At 40.4% G+C, this 26,310-nt stretch overlaps 1 protein-coding gene across 8 annotated transcripts in view; it reads right to left on the minus strand.

The window, feature by feature from the left end:
* The window catches only part of LOC105493035 (SCY1 like pseudokinase 3), an 81,100-nt gene extending 55,676 nt beyond the window's left edge, over positions 1-25,424 (minus strand). For 4 of the 8 annotated variants that reach the window (XR_011610970.1, XM_011760467.3, XM_011760470.2 and 1 more), the window contains exons 1-7: positions 25,285-25,424; positions 20,154-20,368; positions 9,609-9,794; positions 7,299-7,412; positions 5,035-5,091; positions 1,539-1,641; positions 207-318 (exon numbers count right to left, since the gene is read on the minus strand). Coding sequence is in view for 7 of the 8 variants with exons in the window: in XM_011760467.3 (XP_011758769.2) it covers positions 207-318; positions 1,539-1,641; positions 5,035-5,091; positions 7,299-7,412; positions 9,609-9,794; positions 20,154-20,318 (737 nt within the window). In the remaining variant the exon portion in view is untranslated. Of the gene's footprint in view, positions 1-206; positions 319-1,538; positions 1,642-5,034; positions 5,092-7,298; positions 7,413-7,873; positions 7,943-9,608; positions 9,795-20,127; positions 20,369-24,970; positions 25,111-25,284 lie in introns of those variants that run through there. The other 4 variants (XM_011760468.3, XM_071075430.1, XM_011760472.3 and 1 more) reach the window with 4 other exon arrangements.
* Between the last annotated feature and the right edge of the window lie 886 nt (positions 25,425-26,310).

Genomic DNA, 26,310 nt, shown 5'->3' on the forward strand with positions numbered 1-26,310 from the left:
CTTCCTATCTATAATAGGAAACTGACGGACAACCCAATTTCTTCCCTATTTTCTCCTGTGGACATGATTCAATCTCTCCTAATAATTAACAACAGAAACTGCATCATTTAGTCCTCCAAAATCCCCCCACTGGCACTTATCCAAGGTATGAGAGCAGGCAGCAGTGTTCCGGAAGCAGCCAGCGTCACCACACCAGATGCCCTCACCTGAAGAACTCATGAGATAGTAAGGTGCAGAGCGCTGGCCGACAGTTTGGAATGGGATTCAGCAAAGTTGAGTGCAAGGTCTGTTGAAAGCTGGAGAGAACATCCGCTGAAACTGAAATCCAGAGCTACAATTAGTTTCCAATGCCTTCTCCCTCTTTTCAGGACCTCTATAGCTGGAGACTGCCGAAAGCAAAAACCAACCTGTAAAAGCCCAAACAAACAAAGCCCTGGCTGTTGCTAAACAGCTTCCTACTTGCCTTAGGCATAACTCCTTGGCAGGTGTAGAAAGTTGTCCTGCCACCACCATCAAACCCCACCCCAAGTGCCATTTCCTTCTATTCCCTCTCATTTCCTGATTATTCATTTAACCCAGCTCAGGCCCAAAGAAGAAGGGCTAACAGTGTGATAGGTTTCAGGGCCTTTCTCAACAGGGGTTCCTCATCCATAGAACAGTTATATGAACGATTATATTTACAGTTCTTCCAAGGATAGTAAATAATTGCTACCATTCTAAATACACAAAATAGTTAGTTCATTATACACAATGGATGCCTTTAGGCCTTAGGGTTTAATTCTCAAGTATTTGGGATGGAACAATTTAGAGCTGACAGCTGAATCAGAACACTGCATAAGCCTGGCAGAACAAACTGCATTAGAACTGGCACAAAGCTTGAGCTATGTGAGATGTAGGCCAGTAAGGGGCCTACTGTGACACATGCTTCAGTAAACTCAATGAGTGGAAAATTAAAGTCCTAAAGTGGGCACAGGAGAGTGAAGCAGGCTGCCAAGCATGCAATTAGAAAACACAGAGGAGAGGAGAAAACAATGTCCTTAGTGGCCTGAGCTTTAAGAGGCAATGAAAGAAAAAAGTGAAGAGTAAATTAAAGTAATAGGAAAATAAATCAAATGAGCTTTGAAAGAATAGAGAAATGTTAAGCCCAATTTAACAAAAAATTATGAATTTTACCCTATTATTCAGATTATTACATATAAATCATTAATGATAGTTATGTACTTATTGGCTGGTTCAATAAGGAATACAGTCTACATCTAGACCGCTTAAGTACTATTACCAATTAATAAGATAATCACACGATACTGACAGCCATAGTTCAAAGTGCTTCCTACTTAAAATTCTTTTCACTATGCAAATGAATGAAACCCAAAGCTTCTTTCCCTATTGTTCTTAATATCTGCCCTAAAAAAGTTACCTGGTAAGCAAAAGATTCCTTACTATGCTCAAAGACTATAGTCCTTTGAATTCCACAGAGAACAGACCATGGATGATTTTCCTACTTATTCTATAGATGCAGTAGTATAACTCTAACTCACCCTGTTCATTTAAGATTGTGAGCAAACTTTCCACCAATGTTCCAAATGAAAAGGCATCCCGGGCATGTCCATGACACTCTGGGAGAGTTGTGAATTCTGGAGACTAAAAGCAGTAAAGACAATTAAAACTACAGGATCTGCCTTAAAGCCATTTCTAATTTTCTCTGAAGCACTTTCTCCCATGTTTGTATTTATTATACTCAAATCTGTCTTTAGAATACCACACATAAATGAATGTATACGTTCTTAACACTATTAGTGAATAGAATTTGTGGAAGATTTTAAAACATTAAAATGGGCAAAAATTTTTAAAAAGGTCAGAGCATGGCACACGTCAGTGGCTTTTAAAAATATTTTCACTGCAACCCATGGTAAAGAATGTCTTATATCATGACCTACTATACATACACGTGCATAAATACACACATAATGGAAACAAAAGTTTCATAAAACGATGCTTAGCCTTACTATCTAAGATGCCCAAAGACGACTTCTTTTATTCTACTTTTTTGTAAAATGCTAGTCAGGACCCCCTAAATTGACTTAAAACCCACAAATCACCAATTTTAAAAACACTAGTGTGTGTGTGTGTATATATATATATATAAAATATATATATATATATATAAAAAATACTGATTTGGATAAATCTGATTTATTTCAAGTCTTAGGTCTATACTTGAGTTTATAGTTGAGTTCATATTTCCTGTAAAGTACACTAAATATATCTTTGGGAAATGTTTATTTACAGTGGCTATAAAAACAAATTTATAGAGGGAGCATCTGCTTTTGAATTTATTGGTAAACAGAATATTTCTTTGCTAGCACTCTAATGTTAATAATCATTGTTCTGTGCATCTTGAAATCCCAAGTAATGGGCAGCTAGAGATAGATGAATGGTTTGGGTGACATACAAGAAAGGACCTAGGGCTTTTGCTTCCACAATTATTATGGATTCCAGAAAAGTACAACTACTGATAATGGTTTCACTGTTTCCCCACCCAAATCTCATCTTGAATTGTAACTCCCACAATTCCCACATGTTCTGGGAAGAACCAGTGGGAGGTGACTGAATTATGGGGGCAGGTCTTTCCTGCCCTGTTCTCATGATGGTGAATAAGCCTCACAAGATCTAATGGTTTTAAAAAGGGGAGTTTCCCTGCACAAGCTCTCTTGTCTGCCACCAGGTGAGAGGTGCCTTTCACCTTCTGCCATGATTGTGAGGCCTCCCCAGCCACGTGGAAGTGTAAGTCCAATGAACCTCTTTCTTTTGTAAATTGCCCAGTCTTGGGTATGTCTTCATCAGCAGCATCAAAACGGACTAATATAGTAAACTGTTACCAGTAGAGTGGGGTGTTGCTGAAAAGATACCCAAAAATGTGGAAGAGACTTTGGAACTGGGTAACTGGCAGAGGCTGGAACAGTTTGGAGGGTTCAGAAGAAGACAGGAAAATGTGGAAAAGTTTGGAACTTCCTAGAGACTTGTTGAATGGCTTTGACAAAAATGCTGCTAGTGATATGAACAAGGTCCGGGCTGAGGTGGTCTCAGATGGAGATGAGGAACTTGTTGGGAACTGGAGCAAACGTGACTCTTGTTATGTTTTAGCAGAGACTGGTGGCACTTTGCCCCTGCCCTAAAGAACTGTGGAACTGAACTTAAAAGGGATGATTTAGGATATCAGGTGGAAGAAATTTCTAAGTAGCAAAGCATTCAAGAGGTGACTTGGGTGCTGTTAAAGGCATTCAGTTTTAAAAGGAAAACACAGCATAAAAGTTTGGGAAGTTTGCAGCCTGACAATGCAATAGAAAAGAAGATCTCAGGTGAAATTCAAGCTGGCTGCAGAAGTTTGCATAAGTAATGAGGGGCCAAATGTTAATCCCCAAGACAATGGGGAAAATGTCTCCAGGGCATGTCAGAGATCTTCACGGCAGCCCCTCCCATCACAGGCCTGCAGGCCTAGGAGGAAAAAGTGGTTTCACAGGCCAGGCCCAGGGTGCCCGTGCTGTGTGAAGCCTAGGGACTTGGTGCCCTGCATCTCAGCCACTCTAGCCATGCAGAAAGGGGCCAACATAGAGCTCGGGATGTGGCTTCAGAGGGTGCAAGCTCCAAGCCTTGGCAGCTTCCATGTGGTGTTGAGCCTACAAGTGCACACAAGTCAAGAATTGGGGTTTGGGAACCTCCACCTACATTTCAGAAGATGTATGGAAATGCCCGGATGCCCAGGCAGAAGTTTGCTGCAGGGGCAGGGCCTTTATGGAGAACCTCTACTAGGGCAGTGTGAAAAGGAAATGTGGGGATGGAGCCCCCACACAGAGTTCCTACTGGGGCACCACCTAATGGAGCTGTGAGAAAGGGGCCAGCATCCTCCAGATCCCAGAATGGTATCCACTGACAGCTTGCACCATGTGCCTGAAAAAGCTGCAGACATTCAAGACCAGCCTGTGAAAGCAGCCAGGAGGGAAACTGTACCCTGCAGAGCCACAGGGGTAGAAGCTGCCCAAGACCATGGGAACCCACCTCTTGCATCAGCATGACCCGGATGCGAGACATAGAGTCAAAGGAGATCATTTTGGAGCTTTAAGATTTGACTGCCCCATTGGATTTCAGACTTGCATGGGGCCTGTAGCCCCTTTGGCCAATTTCTCCCATTAGGAATGGCTGTATTTACCCAGTGCCTGTACCCCCATTCTATCTAGGAAGTAACTAACTTGCTTGTGATTTTACAGGCTCATAGGTGGAAGGGACTTGCCTTGTCTCAGATGAGATGTTGGACTACTGACTTTTGAGTTGATGCTGAAATGACTGAAGACTTTGGGAGACTGTTGGGAAGATATGATTGGTTTTGAAATGTGAGGACATGAGATTGGGGAGGGGCTGGGGAGGAATGATGTGGTTTGCCTGTGACTCTCATCTTGAATTGTAACTCCCACAATTCCCATGTGTTGTGGGGAGGAACCCAGTGGCAGGTGATTGAATTATGGAGGTAGATCTTCCCTGCATTCTTCTGGTAATAGTCAGTAAGTCTCATAAGACCTGATGGTTTTAAAAAAGGGAATTTCCCTGCACAAGCTCTCTTCTCGTCTGCTGCCATGTGAGAAGTGCCTTTCACCTTCTGCCATGATTGTGAGGCCTCCCCAGCCACATGGAACTGTAAGTCCAATAAACCTCTTTCTTTTATAAATTGCCCAGTCTCAGGTATGTCTTTATCAGCAGCATGAAAACAGACTAATACAACTACTTATCGTGAAATGGGTATAATAGTCTGTTTACACTGAGGTATCTCTACCTCATATCATAGGTGTTTATGTGACAAAAAAATTTAAGCTGGTTCCCTGGCTGTGGCGATAAGATTAATCTTAGAAAGCTTTAAGGCCAGAGGAATTATGAGGCACCTATAACTCAGTAAAGAAAGGAATAAGCAGAGGAAAGTTTTTTAAAATTTCATACTTAGTTATACAAAGGTGCCTTCATTACATGTGAAGTATATCATCTTACCATCTCTTCAGGAGGGACAGATGCTGGGTCTCTTATTGACTGAATGCTCCTCAGAAACTAGACAGAGAAATAAATTAAAGAAAATGATTCATACACGTTTGGTGAACTAATCTCTTACATCAGGTAACATAAGCAATGAGCAATGCAAACAGCAGCAATTAAACCTTCAAATCAATGCCACACATTAGATGCACAAATTTAAAATGCTCCTAATTTAAAAAATGCAAATAAAGTACCTGGCACAGCACAAGGCATAGTAATAAATGGTAGTTCCTTTTCCTCTCTCCTTCATCTGGTTTAACAGACACGCTCTGCTATTCAGAGGCATCTGTGCATCTGATTTCGTTATATGGAAATTAGAACATTTCTTTCTCTCCTGCTTAGATATTAACAATAAGAAGGCTTTTCTAGCACAGAACAAATCTGTCATTAATCTCACTAAATCAAATGAATCTTAAGTCTTGCTACCACACGAGATTAGAAAGTTGAGAACCTTAGCTATGGAGACAAAACCAACATCCACAGAATAAGCATGTTAATTTGCTAGTTTTGAAGATTATTTTTGAAGAGCTTATATGTCCCGAACATCATTGAGAGCACTAAGAATACAAGATGAATGCAATAAAGTTTCTGCCCCCAACCAGGTGCTCACAACCTAGAATGTAAATAAGAATTTCCATAAACATGCTGAGTGCCCTGGAAGCACCGGGTGACTAATTTTGTTGGGTAGGGGAGTGCCTAGGGTAAGGAGTCACAGAAAGGAGATGGAAGCCAGATCTTAGATGAGTTTACATTTTCCAGAAACCAAGGGGAAGAAATGCATTCCTGCAACAGAATGGCCTACAAAGAAGAAGAGTGTGAAGGAAGAAGGCATATGTGGGGACATAGCTGAACTACATGGAACAAGATGTAACCAGACTACAGCTCAAGAACTCTTGAGTGAGGCCAGGCTCTGTGGCTCACATCTGCAATCTCAGCACTTTGGGAAGCTAAGGTGGGCAGATAACCTGAGGTCAGGAATTTGAGACCAGCCTTGGCAACATGGCAAAACCTCGTCTCTATCAAAAATATACAAAATTAACCAGGTGTGGTGGTGTGCACCTGTGGTCCCAGCTACTTAGGAGGCTGAGGTGGGAGGATCACTTGAGCCAGGGAGGCAGAGGTTGCAGTGAGCCAAGATCACACTACTGCACTCCAGCCTGGGTGACAGAGGGAAATTCTGTTCCCCAACACTCCCCTAAAAAACCTAAATGGTAAATGAGGCTGAAGGTAGGCTGGAGAAAGATTGTGAAGGGCCTTATATCCCATGGCAAAGAATTTGGAATAAATAGCACAGAAAGGATTACATGCTATTATACGAAGTACACAAAAGGTAAATCCAGGGAGAAAAGAGATCAGTATGGGCAGAATAACCAGAGAGATGTCTTTGTGGTAAAGCTTTTGAACTGAGCAAGAACCCATGAAGGTGCACGTTAGACATGGCCCCAAGTTAAGTGTGGAAGCAGCACAAAAGAGAACAGGGGAAATTAGACTGAAACAGTGAGTCAACAGTGAGCCACCATTTCCGTAAGGATATTAAGAGGGAAATGATTTTTATTTTTTCTGTAAGAAAGAGTGAATGCAATGGCAACATGTGAAATGTGAAGAGAACACACCAAACAGAAAACAGAAAGGTTCATCAACCTGGGAGGGAAACACGTAGACAAAAGTATAAGGAATACTACGTCAGCAACAACACAGTCCACTAGGAGTTAAGATGCACAGGTCCTAAGTCCAGCTACTAAGATACCATGTATGAATTCGGGCAACTCGGACAATTGTTCAAAGAACATTTTCTGAATAACTATTATGTGCCAGGCACTATTCTAGGTAGAGGTATAACGATAAGAGACTCACACCCTTAAGAGCCCAACCACTGGAATACAAGACAGATACATAAAGGTAATCTCACTATCAAGTGGTATGATCAAAGTAAGTACAAGGTACTATGGGGCAGAGAGGAGGGGCATTTAACTAAAATATCTGAACAAAACATTTTACCTCTCTCAGTCTCAGGTTCCCCATTTATAAAATAAGGAGAAAGGATACATGACTCCTACTGCCTCTGAGGAACAAAATGCTACAATTCTATAAATGAGGGCACTGACAAAAAATTCAAGTCTCTTAAGACCAAGCTAACACTGAAGGAAAGTGCCTAGGCAAGAACCACATACTAAGACGCTATTAAAAACCAAGTAAGGAAGGGGGGCTGTCCCCTGGCTTACCTCTGGTGTGGCCTGAGAAATTTTGCAAACAGTTTCCATTGCTCCTAGTTTCCAGTGCCCATCTTCACTCACAAACACAGATGATAAACAGACATTATTGTGTGTTAGTTGTCCCTGGAAAAAAAAAAAGAACAGAAGGAAGAGTGCCACTCCAGGATCTGAAACAGAAATTTATTTAAAAAAATGTTTTTCTCCATCTCTCACAATCTTTATTTTAAAAAACTAAATACTAAACACCAAAAAAATTATGACAAGCCTTCCCACTTGTGGCACGATAAATGGAACTATGACTTTAAGAAACAACAAATTGTATGAAGTTAGGTAAAAGGAAAAATGGAATGGAAGGGCTTCTGTTATCTCCCCCTGCCTCATGTGGCAGGTTAATAAACACATTAAAGCCAGTGCACACAGTCATCTCCCCATTTCTATGGGAGTCAGAAGATATACATGTTCTTAAACATAAATTTACAAGTCTGTATAGCCTATATTATTTACTTCCAATGCCTTTAAAGATAAAATGTATCTTTGCTCACATAAGTTATTTTATTAATTTTCTTCTCTAGATTCTTTCTCACCTACATTCTATCACGAACCCAGATCCACTTCACCTGAAATCTTGTCAGTAGGCATTAAAAAAATTCTGCCTGAAGAAGAGGAAAATGGAATGATAAGGACCACCAGAAATATCCCACAGACCACAAAAGAGCCCATTTTAAAACTGTAAAAACAGTACAGTCAAATAAGAGAAAGGGAGAAAATAAGAACAGGATTCAGGTATTATTTTTCCCCAAAACAAAAATCATTTCAGTAGACAAAAAAGTTTGTTTAAAGTTATTATGTATGTATGTAATGTATGTATGTATTTATTACAGGGTCTCTGCTGCTCAGGTTGGAGTGCAGTGGCGTGATCACAGCTCACTGCAGCCTTGACCTCCTGGGCTCAAGCAATCCTCCCATCTCAGCCTCCCGAGTAAGGGGAACTACAGGCATGTGCCACCATGCCTGGCTCCTTTTTTAAAATGTTTCTGTAGAGATAGGGTCTTGCCATGTTGCCCAGGCTGGTCTCAAACTCCTGGGCTCAAGCAATCTGCCTACCTCGGCCTCCCAAAGTGCTGGGATTACAGGTGTGAGCCATTGCACCTGGCCAAAAGAGCACTTTAAATATTCTACCCAATACATCAAATATGTAAATATTTTTATAGAGAATACTCCAAAGGATATTTTTTAAAGGAAGGTTTAGAATAGTGTGTATAGTATATTTCCATTTGAGAAAAAAATTAAAGTGAAGAAGTTTACACACCAGATATTTGTTTCATATGCACAAAGAACATCTCTGGAATAATACACGAGTCACCATCATTGCCTCTGAAGAGAGGAATTAGGGCACTGGATTCAAGGATGGGAAAGGGACACCTCACCCACAGAGTGTACAAACTTTTTAACCATGTGTATGCACTTTTGTTGACAAAGAAGATATTTTTCCCCGTTGAACCATTAATAATTCTCATTATCATGTGACCTTGTAAACATACTTTTAAGAGACTATAAATCCAATATGATATTTGAAGAATCTGTCTCAAATTAATAGAAAAAATTTAAAAACATACAAGATGAGTCAAGTCCAAGTGTTTCTAACCTGTGATTGGTATTTGTTAATCTTGGTGGACTGCCAAAGACCTTAATGCTTCAGAATGCAAATACCATTAAGAAAACAGTAATACTGTCAAGAAACAGACCAGAAGTAAACCTAGGAACCACCATCTTCTAGTAATAGCAAACATCGTCAGAGAGTCAAGCACACTGGTTACACCACAGAATGTTAAGAGGCTGTCTCTCAATTGGCCCCAACTACTCAAATGGGAAAGGATATGTATATATTCTGCCTTTCCTAAGAAATGGTCATTTCTTTCTACAAAATCTAAAATGGGACACAACTCCTGAAAACAAATAGGAACTTTAGTCTAAGGCAGCACTGATACTACACCTTTTCTTTGTTTTAATAACTCATGGCAGCTGTAGCTATTTTTAGGCAAAGAATTATCCAAAACTAGAGGCAGACTATAGTAAACTAAAATAAAATTCTAAAAATAACTGTCCAGGGACACAGAACTCGTTGTCCATTCAATAAAACCTCTATCTATAGCACCTCTTGTGCCTTCCAACGTGCTATTTTTTCTCAGGAAGTTTTCTAATAATAACACTAACTTACAATTTCTATACATACCATAATTTATAAGTATTACCACACACATCATCCCCCTACCCCCATCTACATCAAAGTCTGTGAGGCAGACTATACAGGTTACTTACTCTGTCATGAAGAAAGATAAGAGCCAGCAATATGTCATAGATCCCAGCACAGACCTCTGCAGAAGACAATGTTTCCAAAGCCACTTCCAGGGGCTGTACTCGCTCAGTGACAAGATGAATGCCATCCGCTTCCACAGTACAAGATAAAAATCTTAGCAAGCAAGGGTGACGAAGTGTCTTCAAATGCTTTAAAAATACAAACAGAAGAGCTGAAGTTAATGACCCCAAACCAGATTATAGTTTCATATACATTACGGGAAAAACCAGAAAATGTATACTTGCAGTTAAGGCTCTTTTGAGCGCCCTACCTTCCTCCCTACCCGCTAAATTTCACATAAGGCAAAGATCTATGACTTGTTCTGACATCATTCAATTTACTAACATTTAAATGACTCTACAGAAATTTCCAGTTCCATTATGGTAGTGTAAGCCTCATAAGAGCCCAGATCTCTCAACGATTACTGCTGTCAACTAAACAAAGTGCCAGAAATAACTGAAATCCCGAAAAGCAAGCAAATGCAAGCAGATTATGGAGGGGAGTCAAACCTGAAGAAGCGACACCAATGGCGGTAAGTTTCTTGGTTTAGGGAAATTTTCCCCTTCTCACAGCTATGCATGGAGACAGGCCCCAGTTGCAAAGTAGTGTAACAAAGGTGCTAAAAGTCCAATAAAAACTTTACCATCTTTCTGGCTGAAACAATGATAGAAAAGAACGAGGAAGGTGAGTATGAGGAGGATATCCCAGAGAGGAGACAGCTGGAGAGAGGCCCTGATTATTCACATACCCACAAATTCTCAGAAGCAAGCATCCGCAGGATAGACCCAAACCAGCAAACTTTTGAGAAAGACAGATTGCAAATACTATTCACAGGAAGAGTAAGAGGAAGTAGTTCAAAAACTTGAGGCCTGAACCTAAATTAGCTGCCTGCTAAATAAAAAACATCAACATTTTCCAAAGGATTATAACAGAACAAAGAGTTATGTGACGTCGCATTCAACATGTCCAGGATGCAACCCCAAACTACTCAACATACAAAGAACCATAAAAATGTAACACATTCTCAATGGAAAAGACAACCAACAACCACCACCTCAAGGGGCCTCAGATATTAGAATGACCAGAAATAATTTAAAGCAGCTATTATAATCATCCTCCTAGAGATAAAGGAAAAGTTATAAAATAAATAGAAAGATACAAATTTCCAAAAGAAAAAAAGATTGAAAATAAAAAATTAATGTATAGACTCAATAACAGAATGAATAGGACAGAATAAAGAATCAGTAAACTTGAAAATATTAACCAATCTGAAGAATAAAAAATATTTTTAAAAAATGATCAGAGGGGCCAGGTGTGGTGGCTCAAACCTGTAATCCCAGCACTTTGGAGGCCAGTGCAGGAGGATTACTTCAGCCCAGGAGTTTGAGACCAGCCTGGGCAACACAGTGAAACCCCCGTCTCATAAAGAAAAATTAAGAAAGAAAAAAATAGAGACCAGAGCCTAAGAAACCTGTGACAATAACAAAAGGTCAAATAAATATAACTGAAGTCCCAAAAAGAGAAAAGAAAAAAATTGGGGCATAAAAAATACAATGGATGAAAATTTAAATTTGGCTAAATACTTAGGTTTACAGACTTTAAGAATTTCAGTGAATATAAAACAAGACAAAATTTTTTAAAAGCACACTTAAACATATTACCATCAAACTGCTAAATATCAAAGATAAAAAAATCTTGGAAGCAGCTAAAGGAAACACATTACATGGAGGAGAATGATGATTTAAACAACTGCAGATTTCTCATCAGGAAACATGGAGGGCAAGAAACAATGAAACGTTTAAAATGCTGAAAGAAAAAACTATCAGCTTGGAATACTGTATCTAAGCAAAAGTAACCTTCAGAGACAAAGGCAAAATAAAAGCACTTTTGGTGACAAAAAGAAAATTTCTCGCCAGAAGACTCGCTATTTAAAAAATGCTCATGGAAGTTCTACAAATGGAAGAAAAAATGATACCAAAGGGAAACTTGAATTTTCAGGAATGAAGGAACAGCACGAGAAATGGTAAATATTACAATAAATATGAAGGCCTCTTTTTTTTTTTCCTTTTTCTTTTTTGAGACAGGGTCTCACTCTGTCGCCTAGGTTGGAGTGCAGTGGCGCAATCTCAGCTCACTGCAAACTCCACCTCCCGGTTCAAGCGATTCTCCTGCCTCAGCCTCCCAAGTAGCTGGTACTACAGGTTTGCACCAGCATGCCCAGGTAATTTTTGTATTTTTAGTAGAGACAGGGTTTCACCATGTTGGCCAGGCTGGTCTTGAACTCCTGACCTTGGGCAATCAGCCTGCCTCAGCCTCCCAAAGTGTTGGGATTACAGGCGTGAGCCATCGTGCCCAGGTGAAGGCCACATTTTTACCTCTTCAGTTATTTAATCACTACTTAAAGCAGATATTTTAATAATTCCTGGTGAGGTTTTCAATGTGTGTGAATGAATATACAGTTAATATGTGTGTAACAAAGAACAGTAGGGATGGGAGGTTGAAGATACCTACATTACAAGGCTTCCACATTTTATGTGACATGTGGACATGGTATAATATTAACCACAGTAGACTATTTTTTGCCCTATTTATTTTTAATTTTCTTAAATTAAAAAAATTGATAATAGATATGCATATTTAGGGGGAGTACCTGTGATTTTAATACCTTCATAATATTTGTAAAGATTTAATCAATATAATTGGGATATCCGTCACCTTAAACATTTGTCTTTTCTTTATGCTAGAAACATGAGAATTATTCTCTTCTAGTTATGTAAAAATATACAATTGATTATTGTAAACTAGTCATTCTACTGACCTATCAAACACTAGATCTTATATCTTCTATCTTCTAACTGTGTATTTGTACCCATTAATCAACCTCTCTTCATCCCCTACAATCCCCTTCCTGGCCTCTGGTAACCACCAATCTACTCTCAACTCGTATGAGATCAACTGTTTTAGATTCCACATGAGTGACATCTTTCAGTGTGTGTCTTTCTGTGCCTGATTTACATCACTTAATGCAGCGGTCCCCAACCTTTCCGACACCAGGGACCAGTTTCATGGAACACAATTTTTTCACGGACCAGGGGTGGGGGGATTATTTCGGGATGAGACTGTTCTACCTCAAACCATCAGGCATTAGTTAGATTGTCGTAAGAAGTGCACAACCTAGATCCCTTGCATACACAGTTCACAACAGGGTTCCTGCTCCTATGAGAATCTAATGCTGCTGCTGATCTGACAAGAGGCAGAACTCAGATGGTAATGCTCGTGTGCCCACTGCTCACCTCCTGCTGTGCAATCCAGTTCCTAGAACCGGTACCAATTTGCAGCCTAGGAGTTGGGGACACGTGACTTAACATAAGGTCCTCTAGGTCCTAACATGTTACTGCAAATGATGGGATTTCATTCTTTTTATGGCTAAACAGTATTCCATCGAATATATACACCACATTTTCCTTGCCCATTCATCCACCAATGGACACTTAGGGTGATTTCACATTTTGGCTATTGTGAATAATACTGCAATAAATATGAGAGTGCAAATATCTCTTTTTCATATTGATTCCCTTTATTTTGGATACACACCCAGTAGTGGAATTGCTGAATCATTGGGTAGTTCTGCTTTTAGTTTTTTGAGGAACCTCCAGACAGTTTTCTGTAGTGGCTATACTAATTTACATTCCCGCCAACAGTATATGAGGATTCCCCTTTCTCCAGATCATCACCAGCATCCAGGAGGATGGTGTGAACCCGGGAGGATGGAGTGAACCTGGGAGAATGGTGTGAACCCAGGAGGCGGAGCTTGCAGTGAGCCGAGATAGCGCCACTGCACTCCATCCAGCCTGGGTGACAGAGCGAGACTCCGTCTCCAAAAAAAAAAAAAGTAGAAACCGTTCTTAGCTAATCTGGGCGTAAGTTTGCTCAACTCTGCCACAGATCATCAATGAATATAAAACATATTTACAAAGTATTTTAATTTTGTTTATTCTGTTTTCTTACATTTTACCTTTTTACTTATTATTTACTCCCCTTGAAAATGTTTATGCTGGGTGCTGTGGCTTTCCCCTGAAATCCCAGCACTTTGGGAAGCTGAGGCGGGTGGATCACTTGAGCCCAGGGATTCAAGACCAGCTTGGGCAACATGGCGAAACCTCATCTCTGCAAAAAAATACAAAAATTAGCTGGGCATGGTGGCGCCCACCTGTGGTCCTAGCTACTCAGGAGACTGAGGCTGGAGGATCGCTTGAGCTGGGGAGGACCAGGCTGTAATGAGCCATGATCAAGTCACTGCACTCCAGCGTTGGCAACAGAGCTAGACCCTATCTAAATAAATAAAATAAAAATAAAACGTTTAAACATCTTTTAAACTTTTATCACAACTCGCTGGGTATGGATACCCCAACTTTTAGAAATCCCTACAATGGAATATTCCTGCGTCCTGACCTGGTTTCTTTGTCCTACTTTCTAAGCAGACACTAGACACAGATGAAATGACAAGCATGAAACAATTTTGTGTCCGAACAAGGGAGGTTAAATCTGTGGAATATCTTCTCTAGATGGTCCTGGAACAGCTCTATCAGATCCTGACTTTCCAATCCCCACCCATGCAGTATATTTTGAAAATTTTAACATGAGTAACAGGAGATCCACAGTCCAAAATTCCTCCAACATTGAATAATTTTATCATTTAATTACAGCAAAAAGAAACTGCTGGAAAGGTGGTTTTCCTTACAAACCACGAATTTCTGAAAGAAATTTCATGATATTAAAGCTCTAAGGTCTACCCTATACAATCACTGAGGAAGCCCTGTAAATCAGTCATATTGGGAGGAGAGTGATAAAATATTTCATTTGGAAGATAACCCTCAAGATATTACCAGGTGGTGCCATTTTCACAAATAAACAGTGAGTACTGAACATTCCAAACACCTTGAAAGACTATGGGCTAGTATAAGAATCCATACCCTGCATTGGTACAGTTTTTCTATCAGATGCCTCAAAGTTCTATTAAACTACTTCCAGGAAGGGTCATAGGAAAATCTTCTCAGTGGGTTGGTTTCTCCAATTACCTTTTTTTTTTTTTTTTTTTTGAGACAGAGTCTCGCTATGTCACCCAGTCTGGAGTGCAGTGGCACAATCTTGGCTCACCGCAACCTCCGCCTCCCGGGTTCAACTGATTCTCCTGCCTCAGCCTCCCAAGCAGCTCGGACTACAGGCGCCCGCCACCACGCCCAGCTAATTGTTTTGTATTTTTAGTAGAGATGGGATTTCACTATGTTGGCCAAGCTGGTCTTGAACTCCTGAGCTTGTGATCTGCCCGCCTCAGCTTCCCACAATGCTGGCATTACAGGTGTGAGCCACCGTGCCCAGCCTCCAATGTCTTTTATTTTCTGATAATAATCTCACATTTTGCCAACCCTGGGAATAGTTCCAAAAAGGTTTATTTATTTATTCTTAGGAAGAAAGGTGTTACCTTCCCTTGAGTTAATTTAATAAAAACTAATTAAAAAAATATTGAAGAAAAAATTTCTCTAAGTAGCAATTACAAACCAACAAATACAGCAAAGATCCTGATAAACCAAAAATTGTGTTAGCAGGTTGGTTAAATCAGTTAAGTTAACTGGGAATAATTTTTTACAAGTGTTTTTTTGTTTTGTTTTTGAGACGGAGTATAGCTCTTGTTACCCAGGCTGGAGTGCAATGGCATGATCTCAGCTCACTGCACCCTTCGTGTCCCGGGTTCAAATGATTCTTCTACCTCAGCCTCTCAAATAGCTGGGATTACAGGCACCCATCACCATGCCCGGCTAATTTTCATGTTTTTAGTAGAGATGGGGTCTCACCATGTTGGCAAGGCTGGTCTCAAACTCCTGACCTCAGGTGATCCACCTACCTCGGCCTCCCAAAGTGCTGGGCTTACAGGTGTGAACCACCATGCCTGGCCTACAAGTGTGTTTTGAGCTACGGATTCTGTATAAAATTATGTAGCCTCCCTTATATTTTCATTTTAAGAATCATTTCAAGTAATTTTCAAATAAATTTCAAATAATTTTCAAACCAAATCTTTCATGTTCTCTTCTGCTTATTGTTTTACTCTACAATGCTTAGAAAATTTCTTGATCCAAAGTGAGTTCGTGTTTGTTTAATAAAGAAGGAGAGGAAGAAATGACTCACTGCCTGTTTCTGAACAAGGCACTTAGCAAGAACCTTATTTGTCACTCTCCTTTGGTACATTCAATATTAAGCATAAATTATGCATACAGATTCACAGGAAAGGCTAGCAGTTCAGAATCAAATAGAACATTTTTTGATTCAAGCCTCTGCTGCTCTAAAGAATGGCAACAAGACATACTTGCTAAGGGTAACTAGGATATTTTTCAATCAACATCAGCTGAGCAAATAAATGGCTCTTGCCCTAGTAGAGAAAGATGACTATTTTTGAATGACAGTGTCTTGAAAGCACTTTCCCCAAAGTTATTGAATACCTGTTACATCCCATTCACTGTCCTAGGTCATGGTCTCTGAAAGAGGATTCTGAGTAAGGACCTTTACTGTTAAATATGAATAGTATTATATAATTTATTAATGTTGATATTTATCTACACCCAAACAGGGATCTTAAGTATGAGATTCTATCCCTAAATATAAATGATTCCCATTTGTCAGGAATTAGTTATGATTCAGTTATCCAGAGAATTCATTCAAGCCTCAGAGGCTTAACTTGTTATTGCTGTTCTGCCTCTGATTTGCTGTTTCACTTTGAGAACTACGCAAAGTTGACTGACTCAGCGTTACAGCCCAAATCCACCTGCAGGCGTTTAGATGGGAAAAAGCCATAATTCATGCTGTTAAATATGTTAAGTAAACATAATAAAATGACCATATTGCCTAAACTAGAGAACAAGGGAAAATATTATTCCTTTTTCTCTGAAGATGTAAATCTAAGACAAAATGCAGATACTTTTTTTTTTTTTGTAAATGTCCACTATCTGAAGGTTAGATCATAAACTAACAATAAAACGCAAAAAGGGAAAGGAATAAAGAATTCCATTGTGTAGAGCTTGCATTTGAGGTACTGATAAAACTTTTAGGTGAAAATGTTCAATAGGTAAGTGAAAATACAGATCTGGAGCTCAGACTAGAGATTTTGGCAGATAATTAGTTTAGAATAGCAGGTTGGATGGTTATCAACATTTAAGGAAAAAGGAGAGAGTGAAGTCTGAAAGGTGTGGTGGGGGCAAGTAGCTGGCCATTCCATCTGGTGGGTCCATCATATCTGAGGCATGGAGGATACTTCAGAAGTTCTTCTGAGTGGATAGTGCCCAGGAGCCACATAAGAGCACTGCATTCTGACTGTGAAGGGCAAAAAATAATTTCTTAAAAATGCAACCATGGGCCAGGTGCGGTGGCTCACGCCTGTAATCCCAGTACTTTGGGAGGCTGAGGCAAGCGAATCACGACGTCAAGAGATCGAGACCATCCTGGCCAACACGGTGAAACCCCATCTCTACTAAAAATACAAAAATTAGCTGAGTGTGGTGGCGCGTGCCTGTAATCCCAGCTACTTGGGATGCTGAGGCAGGAGAATCGCTTGAATCCAGGAGGCAGAGGTTGCAGTGAGCCAAGATCGAACCACTGCACTTCAGCCTGGGAGACAGAGCGAGACTCCATCTCAAAAAAAAAAAAAAAAAGTCAGTATGAGAAAGAGGAGAACAGCTTTCCCCAACTAGAATGCAAGCTCTTTTGGGCAAAGCCATCATCTCTCCCATTTCTTGTTATGCCCACACAATGTGCATTCTTAAATACGTTGACCAACCCTTCCACAACAGCCCGAATCCATTATGGAGAAGAGCATAATGACTCCAACAATACTAAATAGAGCACTTATATAGCATCTATATACCACTCCTAGATAGTCCAATGTGATTCCTGGCATGAAGACACTCAAGAATCATTTGTATAAGCTTTTATAAACTTACCACAAAGCCCTAACTAAACACTTGGATTACAGCAAACTACAGCCATCAAATTCGGGCTTAGAATTTTTCATTGTTTATAGGCTTACATATATGAGTCATCATCATCAGTTAGCAAATTATACTGTTAATTATAGCTGATGAATTCAAGATAAAATGGGATAGTCAGATAGAACTAAGTATTTCTCATATTATTTTGTGGCCAGAGCTGATACCTGCATTTCATCTTGGTGTACTATGATTGCTGTTTTTCAATTGTAACAGTGGAGAAAGTGTATATTGTTATCCAGTAACATCTGCCACAGAAAACACCATATATCTGCTTGAAATAATCATTAAAACTACCAAAGGTGTGACCAACAACCCAAACTCTAGAGAAAGTGAGGCAAGCTAAATATATTGTTTTAGTATTTCAGATACCTAGGACATCAAATTCCTAAAATCTAACACATCGAATGCCATACATTTTTCAAGTACTATGACCTCATTTTTTAAGATTACGAGAAACATTCTGAGAATCTAAAGTTATCACTTTGTTGCAATTTCAAATTTCCCAAATTCATATATGAGGTTTTCAAAGCCACAGAATGGCTTACCAAGAGACAAAGATGAACTATGTGCAAAGACTCAGACATGGCTTAAAAGGGTATCTATGGATATTAGGGGGGAATAAGTCTTCCCTCTCAAGCTTCGCAATTCCTTCAGCACAGAAGTCCTCCAAAATGAAGAGTGGACTTTGTGTTTTTTTCCTTTAAAAACTCGATCTAGGTTATTCAATTTTCTTGGTACATGCACCATAAAGGGTAACACCATTTTTAAAAAATCTTATAAAGAAAAAAAAACTAAGAAAGATAAATCTCTAGTACCTCGCTGATAAGTCAGTTTAAGTTATTATAAAAAACAATATGCACAATCTTATTAGATAAAAATAACAGGAGGCATGTTAGACATGAACTGTAAGAACAAGAAACCGAAATAAGGCATTTTGTCTTTTGTAAAATCACAATAAAAAATTCTTCATACCTAGATGATGTAAAAAAGAGTCAAAAATGTGGTTCTACCAAAAAGCAAAATTACCTAGCAATAAAACAGCCAGCTATACTTTTTACCACAATGCATTGCTAGGAAATGCATCTCGAGAGAACCGTTACCCATCTTTTTCTTTAGGAACCATCTTATAACAATTTCATGCTTGATCAAAAATACATCATCAAATAAATAACTGTTGTGACCAATGGAAGACCAAAATTCCATTACTAATATAATCCTTTATAATCATGTTAAAAAGCAGAAACAATTTAGAGTCCTATGAAATAGAAATAAATGTTCCATACCTGTTGATATTACTAAGGGACTCAAGGTAATAGAGATTTTTTTTTTTTTTTTTTTTTTTTTTGAGACGGAGTCTCGCTCTGTCGCCCAGGCTGGAGTGCAGTGGCGCGATCTCGGCTCACTGCAAGCTCCGCCTCCTGGGTTCACGCCATTCTCCTGCCTCAGCCTCCCGAGTAGCTGGGACTACAGGCGCCCACAACCGCGCCCGGCTAATTTTTTGTATTTTTAGTAGAGACGGGGTTTCACCGTGGTCTCGATCTCCTGACCTTGTGATCCGCCCGCCTCGGCCTCCCAAAGTGCTGGGATTACAGGCGTGAGCCACCGCGCCCGGCATAGAGATTTTAATTCTAACAAAATCAAGATATCAAGTTCAACCTGAAAATAGCATGCCTACCAGAATAAACACTGGAGAATTTACTAATACAACTACATTTTCCTTTTTAGAAGATGATATATCTGAATGACTAAATTTCTGAAGTGCTAGCTATCCAAAGAAGCATCAACTAATGCCTTCATTTTCCCCAATTCAAAAAGACAATTGGGGTTATTTTATTGACTTATATTCCACAGTAAAATCATTTTTCTCTAATAAGAGGCCAGGGTCACCTGAGTGTGACAGACAGCATCCTAATGCACTGGCACCCTCTGCCTGGAGCAGCAATTATAAGGTATGAACTACAAGGATCTTTTCCCTCAGGAGGAAGCTGAAGCCTACAGAATGTTGTCAATACTTAACAGAATTTTGCTAGACAAGATTAACTCCTTATATCGCTCCTTATATCTTATATTAGCTATATAAAAATGTCTCCCTAACTTTCTCACCAGAAAAATAAAATATGATAAAAGCCATTGTGGCATGAACCCGGGAGGCGGAGCTTGCAGTGAGCCGAGATGGTGCCACTGCACTCCAGCCTGGGAGACAGCGCCAGACTCTATCTCAAAAAAAAAAAAAAAAAAAAAGCCATCATACTGAGTTTTATGATGTTTTTTGGCTATAGTATGGTACCTGACCATGTCATGCAAATGCAAGATAGGCCCACGAAGTAAGAGCAATGTTTCAAAAGGACATAAATAATAAAATACTGTTCCTTATGATCTTACCTCTTTTGACCTTTACTAATTTCATATTTTTTTAAAAGAAAACAAGATAGTAAAAAGTACTAACTATTAAGTCGTCACCTATTATGGTACCTTGGCAGCTTTATTAACCTTGTCTTCATTTTCTCTCTTATACACAAAAACTGAAGCAAATTTGCCATCTTGCAGTACAGCGGGATAAACAGCAAGTCCAGAGGGTAAGATAAATGGTGGTTCTTTCAGTGTATAGCTCTTTAAAGCACTGTTCTCTGATCCCATCCCTTATGCAGTGAGGCAGTACTGCCACTCTTCCTCAAAGCCAAGCAGATCTAAAAGAAAACAGAAAACAATTTCAAACATTAAATCCCTATCTGCAACATAAACAAGAGATATTCAGACATAGCCACCCCAAACTACTAGTTTCTTCGATCCTCGTAATTAGGACATTTGACAGTAAAAATGGTAAATGCTCAGCAAGTTACCAGCAATGGTTGTTAATTAACAACTAACAACTCTGGAGAAAATGCACATTACTAAGTAGTCACATGTAGTTACTGTCCCTCCCCAAACACCACCACATACAAACTTTCAGAGTGGAAAGGTAATCAAAAATAGAATAAAGTAATTCATACTTCCTAACTCACTTGTATATCCTAAGGAAAATGTTGTAAAACTTTATTATTCAAAAACAATAAAACTTCTGTATGTCTAAAATAACTTAAAATTATAAAAGAAAACAATACAAATTGGAGAATACTTATAACAATGATGAAAATCATTGTTTTAATGTTAATATGTTGAAAAACATTGTTAATATGAAAAACATATTAACAAATGAAGAGCTCATATAAACCAAGTAAAACACTAAAACACCAGTACAATAATGGGAAGGAAAACAGCTCATTGAAGAAACACAGATGACAATAAACATAAGAAAAAGTACAATCACACTACTCTTCAAGGCTATCCCAAGTAAAAAGGGGAAACCACAAAACTGAATCATCTCAAATAATCTCTAACACTAAAAAAAAAAAAAAAAGGGCCCACACATACACAGAATTCAAATGCAACTACGAAAAAATATTTCAGTGCTTGCCTAGTGAAGGGGCACAGTTAGAGGGACCAAGGGGGAAGACAGGATTATCATGATGTATGAGGAAATTTTGGGAAGATGGATATATTCATTATTTTGATTATAATGATGGCAATGGGTGATTATAAACATCAAAACATAAAACTGTACGCTTTTTTCATTTATTCTATATCAATTACACCTCAAAGTTGTTTTAAAAAGAAATATATGCATACATACACACAGACTTGAAAAATATATGTTGAAGTATTAACAGAGGTTTGCGGTGGAAGGTCAGACAATAGGTAATTGTATACACACACACTTGCCTGCACCTTCCAAATCTTCTACAATATAAACGTATCTTTCTTGACAACAGGGATACAAACTCACAGGGTGACAACAGGTAATGCGCAGAACCCCAGCAATACTGGCAGCTTGGCACAGGGACCTACTATGCGTGCCTGGGACCCAGTGTGAGAGGCTTTCATTCTGAAGAGAGTGGCTATCACAGAGTTCCAACCAGGACTGCAGTTTCAGAACTGTCAGATCATGCCACTTATCATGAGGAACCAACAGCCTGAATAGTTTTGTGGAAATCTTCACATTTTTCAATGTTGGATCAAATGTTTTCTAAACCTATATAGGCCAAACAACGTATGTCTGAAAAATCTGTGGCAGTCAGTTTTCAGTGGTGGCTTTACCATAATATAAAAATTAGAAAATAGAGTTCTTACTAACTCTGGCAATGTAGAAAGCAAACTGCTACAAATACGCCAATAATTCTATGTAGGCCTTTCAAAATTTGTTTAAAAATCTGTATTCTTTGGACAAATATAAACTCAATAATCATTACACATTGACCCTCTACTTGGAATTTTTCCCCACTTCGGTGAAGTTCCATACAACACCTTCTACACCGGGTATGTAATGCTGCTCAAAACACATGCCTAGAACAAAATTTAAAATGCCTACCAATCCACAACCATCGTTATATAAGAAACACACGTATAAAGTCTAAAGCTATCTAAAATTGAAGCTTTTCAAAATCTAAAACTGTTTCTGAGAGTAAGAACTAAATCTGCTTTGTAACAAATTCACTGAATTCCTACCTACCTGGCAATATATCTTTCTTAAAAATGACAGAGAAGCAAAAAACAGGACTAAAAAAATGCCAAGTATGGCAACTATGGTAACATTCACCTTTCTACTGGGACTACAAATAAAAAGTTTATGTGGGACCATGAGTAAAAGCAATGATGTTAATCCCTCGATTCTGGAGATGGAGTGCTGGCCAGATGGTCACAACCGCCTGCTGAGTAGGGAGGTTCATGCTTAGCACTTGATCTTGCCATCTTTTCTTGGGCACAGTTAATGTTGTCAGGTACCTAGCCTGGGCCAAAGGGCGGTCAACTCACAAATTAGTCATCAGTCTCATGGCCTGAGTGAAGAGATAAACTGGCCAGATCATTGTCTCCCCCAGGAATTTGAACTAAGAACAATTTTTGCCTATTAGAAGCATAGCTGAAGGTAGAAGGATGCTATGAGGTAGAGTTGGAGCTATGGCAAACCAAAGCCACATGAAGTCAGAAATTTGTCAAGCACAGAGGAAGTCCGTTGGTAGGAAAAATTTAAAAAAGCAAACACTGGGACAGTAGCTTAGTCATACTTAGGGGGCACATTGCTACTATCCATCTCAAGATTACCAGAAGCCCAGCCTCAAACCCAGTTCCACCCAGATACCCTAACATCCCATTGACACGCTTATAACCAGCCCCCTTTCCCTCAGGTAGCTTGAATGGGTCTATGTTCTTTGAAACTAATTGCCATTTCATAGGCAGAAACCTCTACTTGGTCTCCAACTCCTGCCTGAAAAGCCAGCCAGACTGGAAGAGTGAGTTACAGAAGTGTTACTTTGAAAGTATCTGAAGCTAGTCTGACCTCCTTCTCTCTCTTAGCCACAAAACACAGCTTTCCAAAATCAACACACAGTAAGAGAAAAGCAGAGAATAAGGGACTGTATGTAAATGAATATCTTCTTGACAGGAAATCATGCTGTTTATTTAGTGTTAATATTAGTCCTCCCGGGAGATAAGACTGCCACCAGGATTCAGGGTCAGCGCTCTGGCTAGATGAATGGCAGTCACCAGAGGCAGAAGAAAGGGACATTTAGTTTACTTAGCTATTTCTAAATAGCGAAATACTTCCTTGTGGGAATATTGACCTTGCAATAGCTATTAACCTTAGATTTTATATGAATTCCACTATAAAGTAATTAACAAAGTTATAAAAGCATTAGGAAGTAGTTAAAATTCATTTTTCTTAGTGTATTTTAGGTCTAAGACTTTAAAAAATATCACTTAAAAATTTAAAAGAGACGACTGAATTTCTTGAGAGAACTGGAAAGGATGCCATTTTCTTGTTTTGAAAGTATGTTAACTTTGACAGGAATCCACTGATACCATCAGTGTAATACTGAGAGTGGTAGGATTATATTCTAGGTCCCCAGTGCAAACTTTATTGGGGGAAAATTAAAAAGGTGTGCTGAGTATTGCAATTTGAGAATGTTTTGACGCAGTAATTCTTCACACTAATACATCTAAAGAGACACAAATACTGTTATATGAACAGTTTTTTTTGTTTGTTTTTTTTTTTTTTTGGTTTTTTTTTTAAAGAGATAGGGTCTCGTTGTTGTCGCTGGCCTGGAGTGCACTGACGCTATCCTACCTCACGGTAACCTGGAACTCCTGGTCTCAAGCGACCCGCCCTCCTCAGTCTCCCCAGTTGCTGAGATTACACCATGCCCGCCAGTGCTTTAAAAATGATATTTCAGCAAAAATTGATCTATTGAAATGTAAGAAAAACACTTGGCCTTCCAAATGCTTTCCTGTTGTTTTGAGGAGGGGGAAAACACAAAATCTTGCTCATTAGCTTTGAAATTAAAAAGTCACAAGAAGGTATATCCTAGTATCACAGAATAGGTATTTTGTAGCAGTAGCATCTCCACTCTATAAAAAAACACCGAGTTGACAGTCTTTGACTTGAATATGCATCATAGGCTTCCCTTTAATAATCTCCCTCCACTCTTTTGCCTACTTGGCCAGCACACGAAATTTCTGGACCGCTTGTAGATTAAGAAAACCCTTGTCTAGGTCAAAGGGCAACTCATACACTCAACTAAGAAACCTTTGTGCTCTAGGGAAATATTTCTACCAAATATTTTCTTTTCCCAGCAATTAATCGAGACTCTCTTGGTCCTAGCTCCCTGAGCTTGAAAGTTCCGAAGATAATGGCTTGCACTGTGAGTATTAAGGACGCACTGTACTGGCTGATATTCTGGTACCCAGCGGTAACATTACTCCGGCCCTTCGCTTTCGTCTGTTTCAGGTATACATCCCCTCTGCGGAACTCAGTCCAGCATTGCTAGTTGACAAGCAATACACAATTATGTCTTCATGGACCAAAATAATCATGATTTCAGCTCAAGATATTACATTTTATAAGGACACGGGTCCTTAAAACAGCAGTAACAGTGACCCCCAAAATTCGAGATCCGACTCCGAGAATTTCACATGGATTCCTGAATATGCCCTTCCGAAAAATGTTTCATCTTTATTCTAAACAGAAAGCACTACGCCAAGACAGGAGCCAGCTGGGCCTTGGGGGACCGGGCACTGGTCTTGGATCAAGAATCAGGCCGCCTTCCCGAGGGCGGGCGCGCCCCCAAGAGTCCCCCGGGTTCGGGCACTGCCGCCCCGGGACAGTGACGCGCCCAGCCGAGCACCCTCGCCCTGCTCGCCGCGACCCTGCGGGGTCACTGAGGGGCCGGGACTCGGCTCTCGCTTCGCTGGCCCCTCACCTCTTCCACACCTCCCCGCGAGGACCGACTCCGCGGCTGCCTAGGAGAACTCTGACCGCGGGCGCCTCACCCGGCGGGGGTCGCCCGCGAAGCGCAGATTACAGGGCGACCCACAATCAGCAAGGGGAGGCTGCTCCGAAGCGAGGAGCACAGCTCAACCGGCAGCCGGCGCCGCGCCGAGCTCGCTCCTGCGCGGGACCCACAGCGCAGACCCGCGAGCGGGGCGCGCGCCCGCCGCCTCCTCCCCGCCCGGCCCCTTCCCCCACGGCGCAGTCCTGCAAGGACTGGGGGCGCAGCGCAGGGCTCCCTGTTACCTGCGGCAGGGCGGCGGGGGAGGAGGCCGAGGGTCTTGGCTTTGGTCCCCTGTTGGCCCCCGTGTTGACACCAACCACCCCTGCCTGCCTGTAAGGCTGTGGCCACTACACCCACAATCTTCTGGGGGCCGGGTTTCTCCCACACCATAGAGACGGGTCCGGAAACGGGACAGAAGGCCCGCCTTCCTCCCTCCGACGCCACCGCTGAGGCCAACGAACCAGGAACCGAGGTAGAGCGGCCGCACAGGTGAGTCTCAGGCCAGTGCCATCTTGAGTGTGGGCGCTGTGACGTCCCCGTTTTTCACTCACTGCCCTAATGGTCTAGTTAGTCCACCAAGATGTCCCCTTTCTAGACGTTTTTGTCGAATGCTCAAGTTTGTCTTGACTTGAATTTTTAAGCTTTTAACAGCACAGTTTTACTTTCATTTCCGCCCAAATCCAAAATGGCTGCTGGCCACTTGTAACAAATAGTAGAGGTGCAGGGCGGAGAAAAGGAGTACGGGAATTAGCGAGGACTTTCAGCGGAGTGACGTCACTCAACCTGTAGCTTTGATTGGCTAGGCTGCGAGGGCGGAGTCGTGCAGAGCGGCTGAAGCTGGCGGACGTCCTGGTGATCTCGTTTAATCTTTGAGAGGGAGGGTCCTGAATCACACTTCATTACCAAAAAGTAATATTTGAAAATTTTAATATTAATGCAGTAGTCTCCCACCCCTCATGCTTTCTGCAGTGTCAGTTACCTGTGGTCAAACCTTGGTTCAGAAATGTTAAATGGAAAATTCCAGAAATAAACAGTTCTTAAGTTTCAAACCGCCTGCGTTCCAAGTAACCCTATTAAATATCGGGCCATCCACTGTGTCCCACCCTGGACGCGAATCACCTCTTTGTCCCAGGTAGCCCCGTATCCACCCATTACCCACTCAGTAGCTGCCTTGGTTAACAGATGCACCTGTAGTAAAGCCGCGATAATGAGAGAGAACACCAGCTTATGTTCAGGTAACCCTTATTTTACTTAATAATGGCCGTAAA

This window comes from Macaca nemestrina, chromosome 1, assembly GCF_043159975.1.
Source record: "Macaca nemestrina isolate mMacNem1 chromosome 1, mMacNem.hap1, whole genome shotgun sequence".
NCBI lineage: Eukaryota > Metazoa > Chordata > Mammalia > Primates > Cercopithecidae > Macaca > Macaca nemestrina.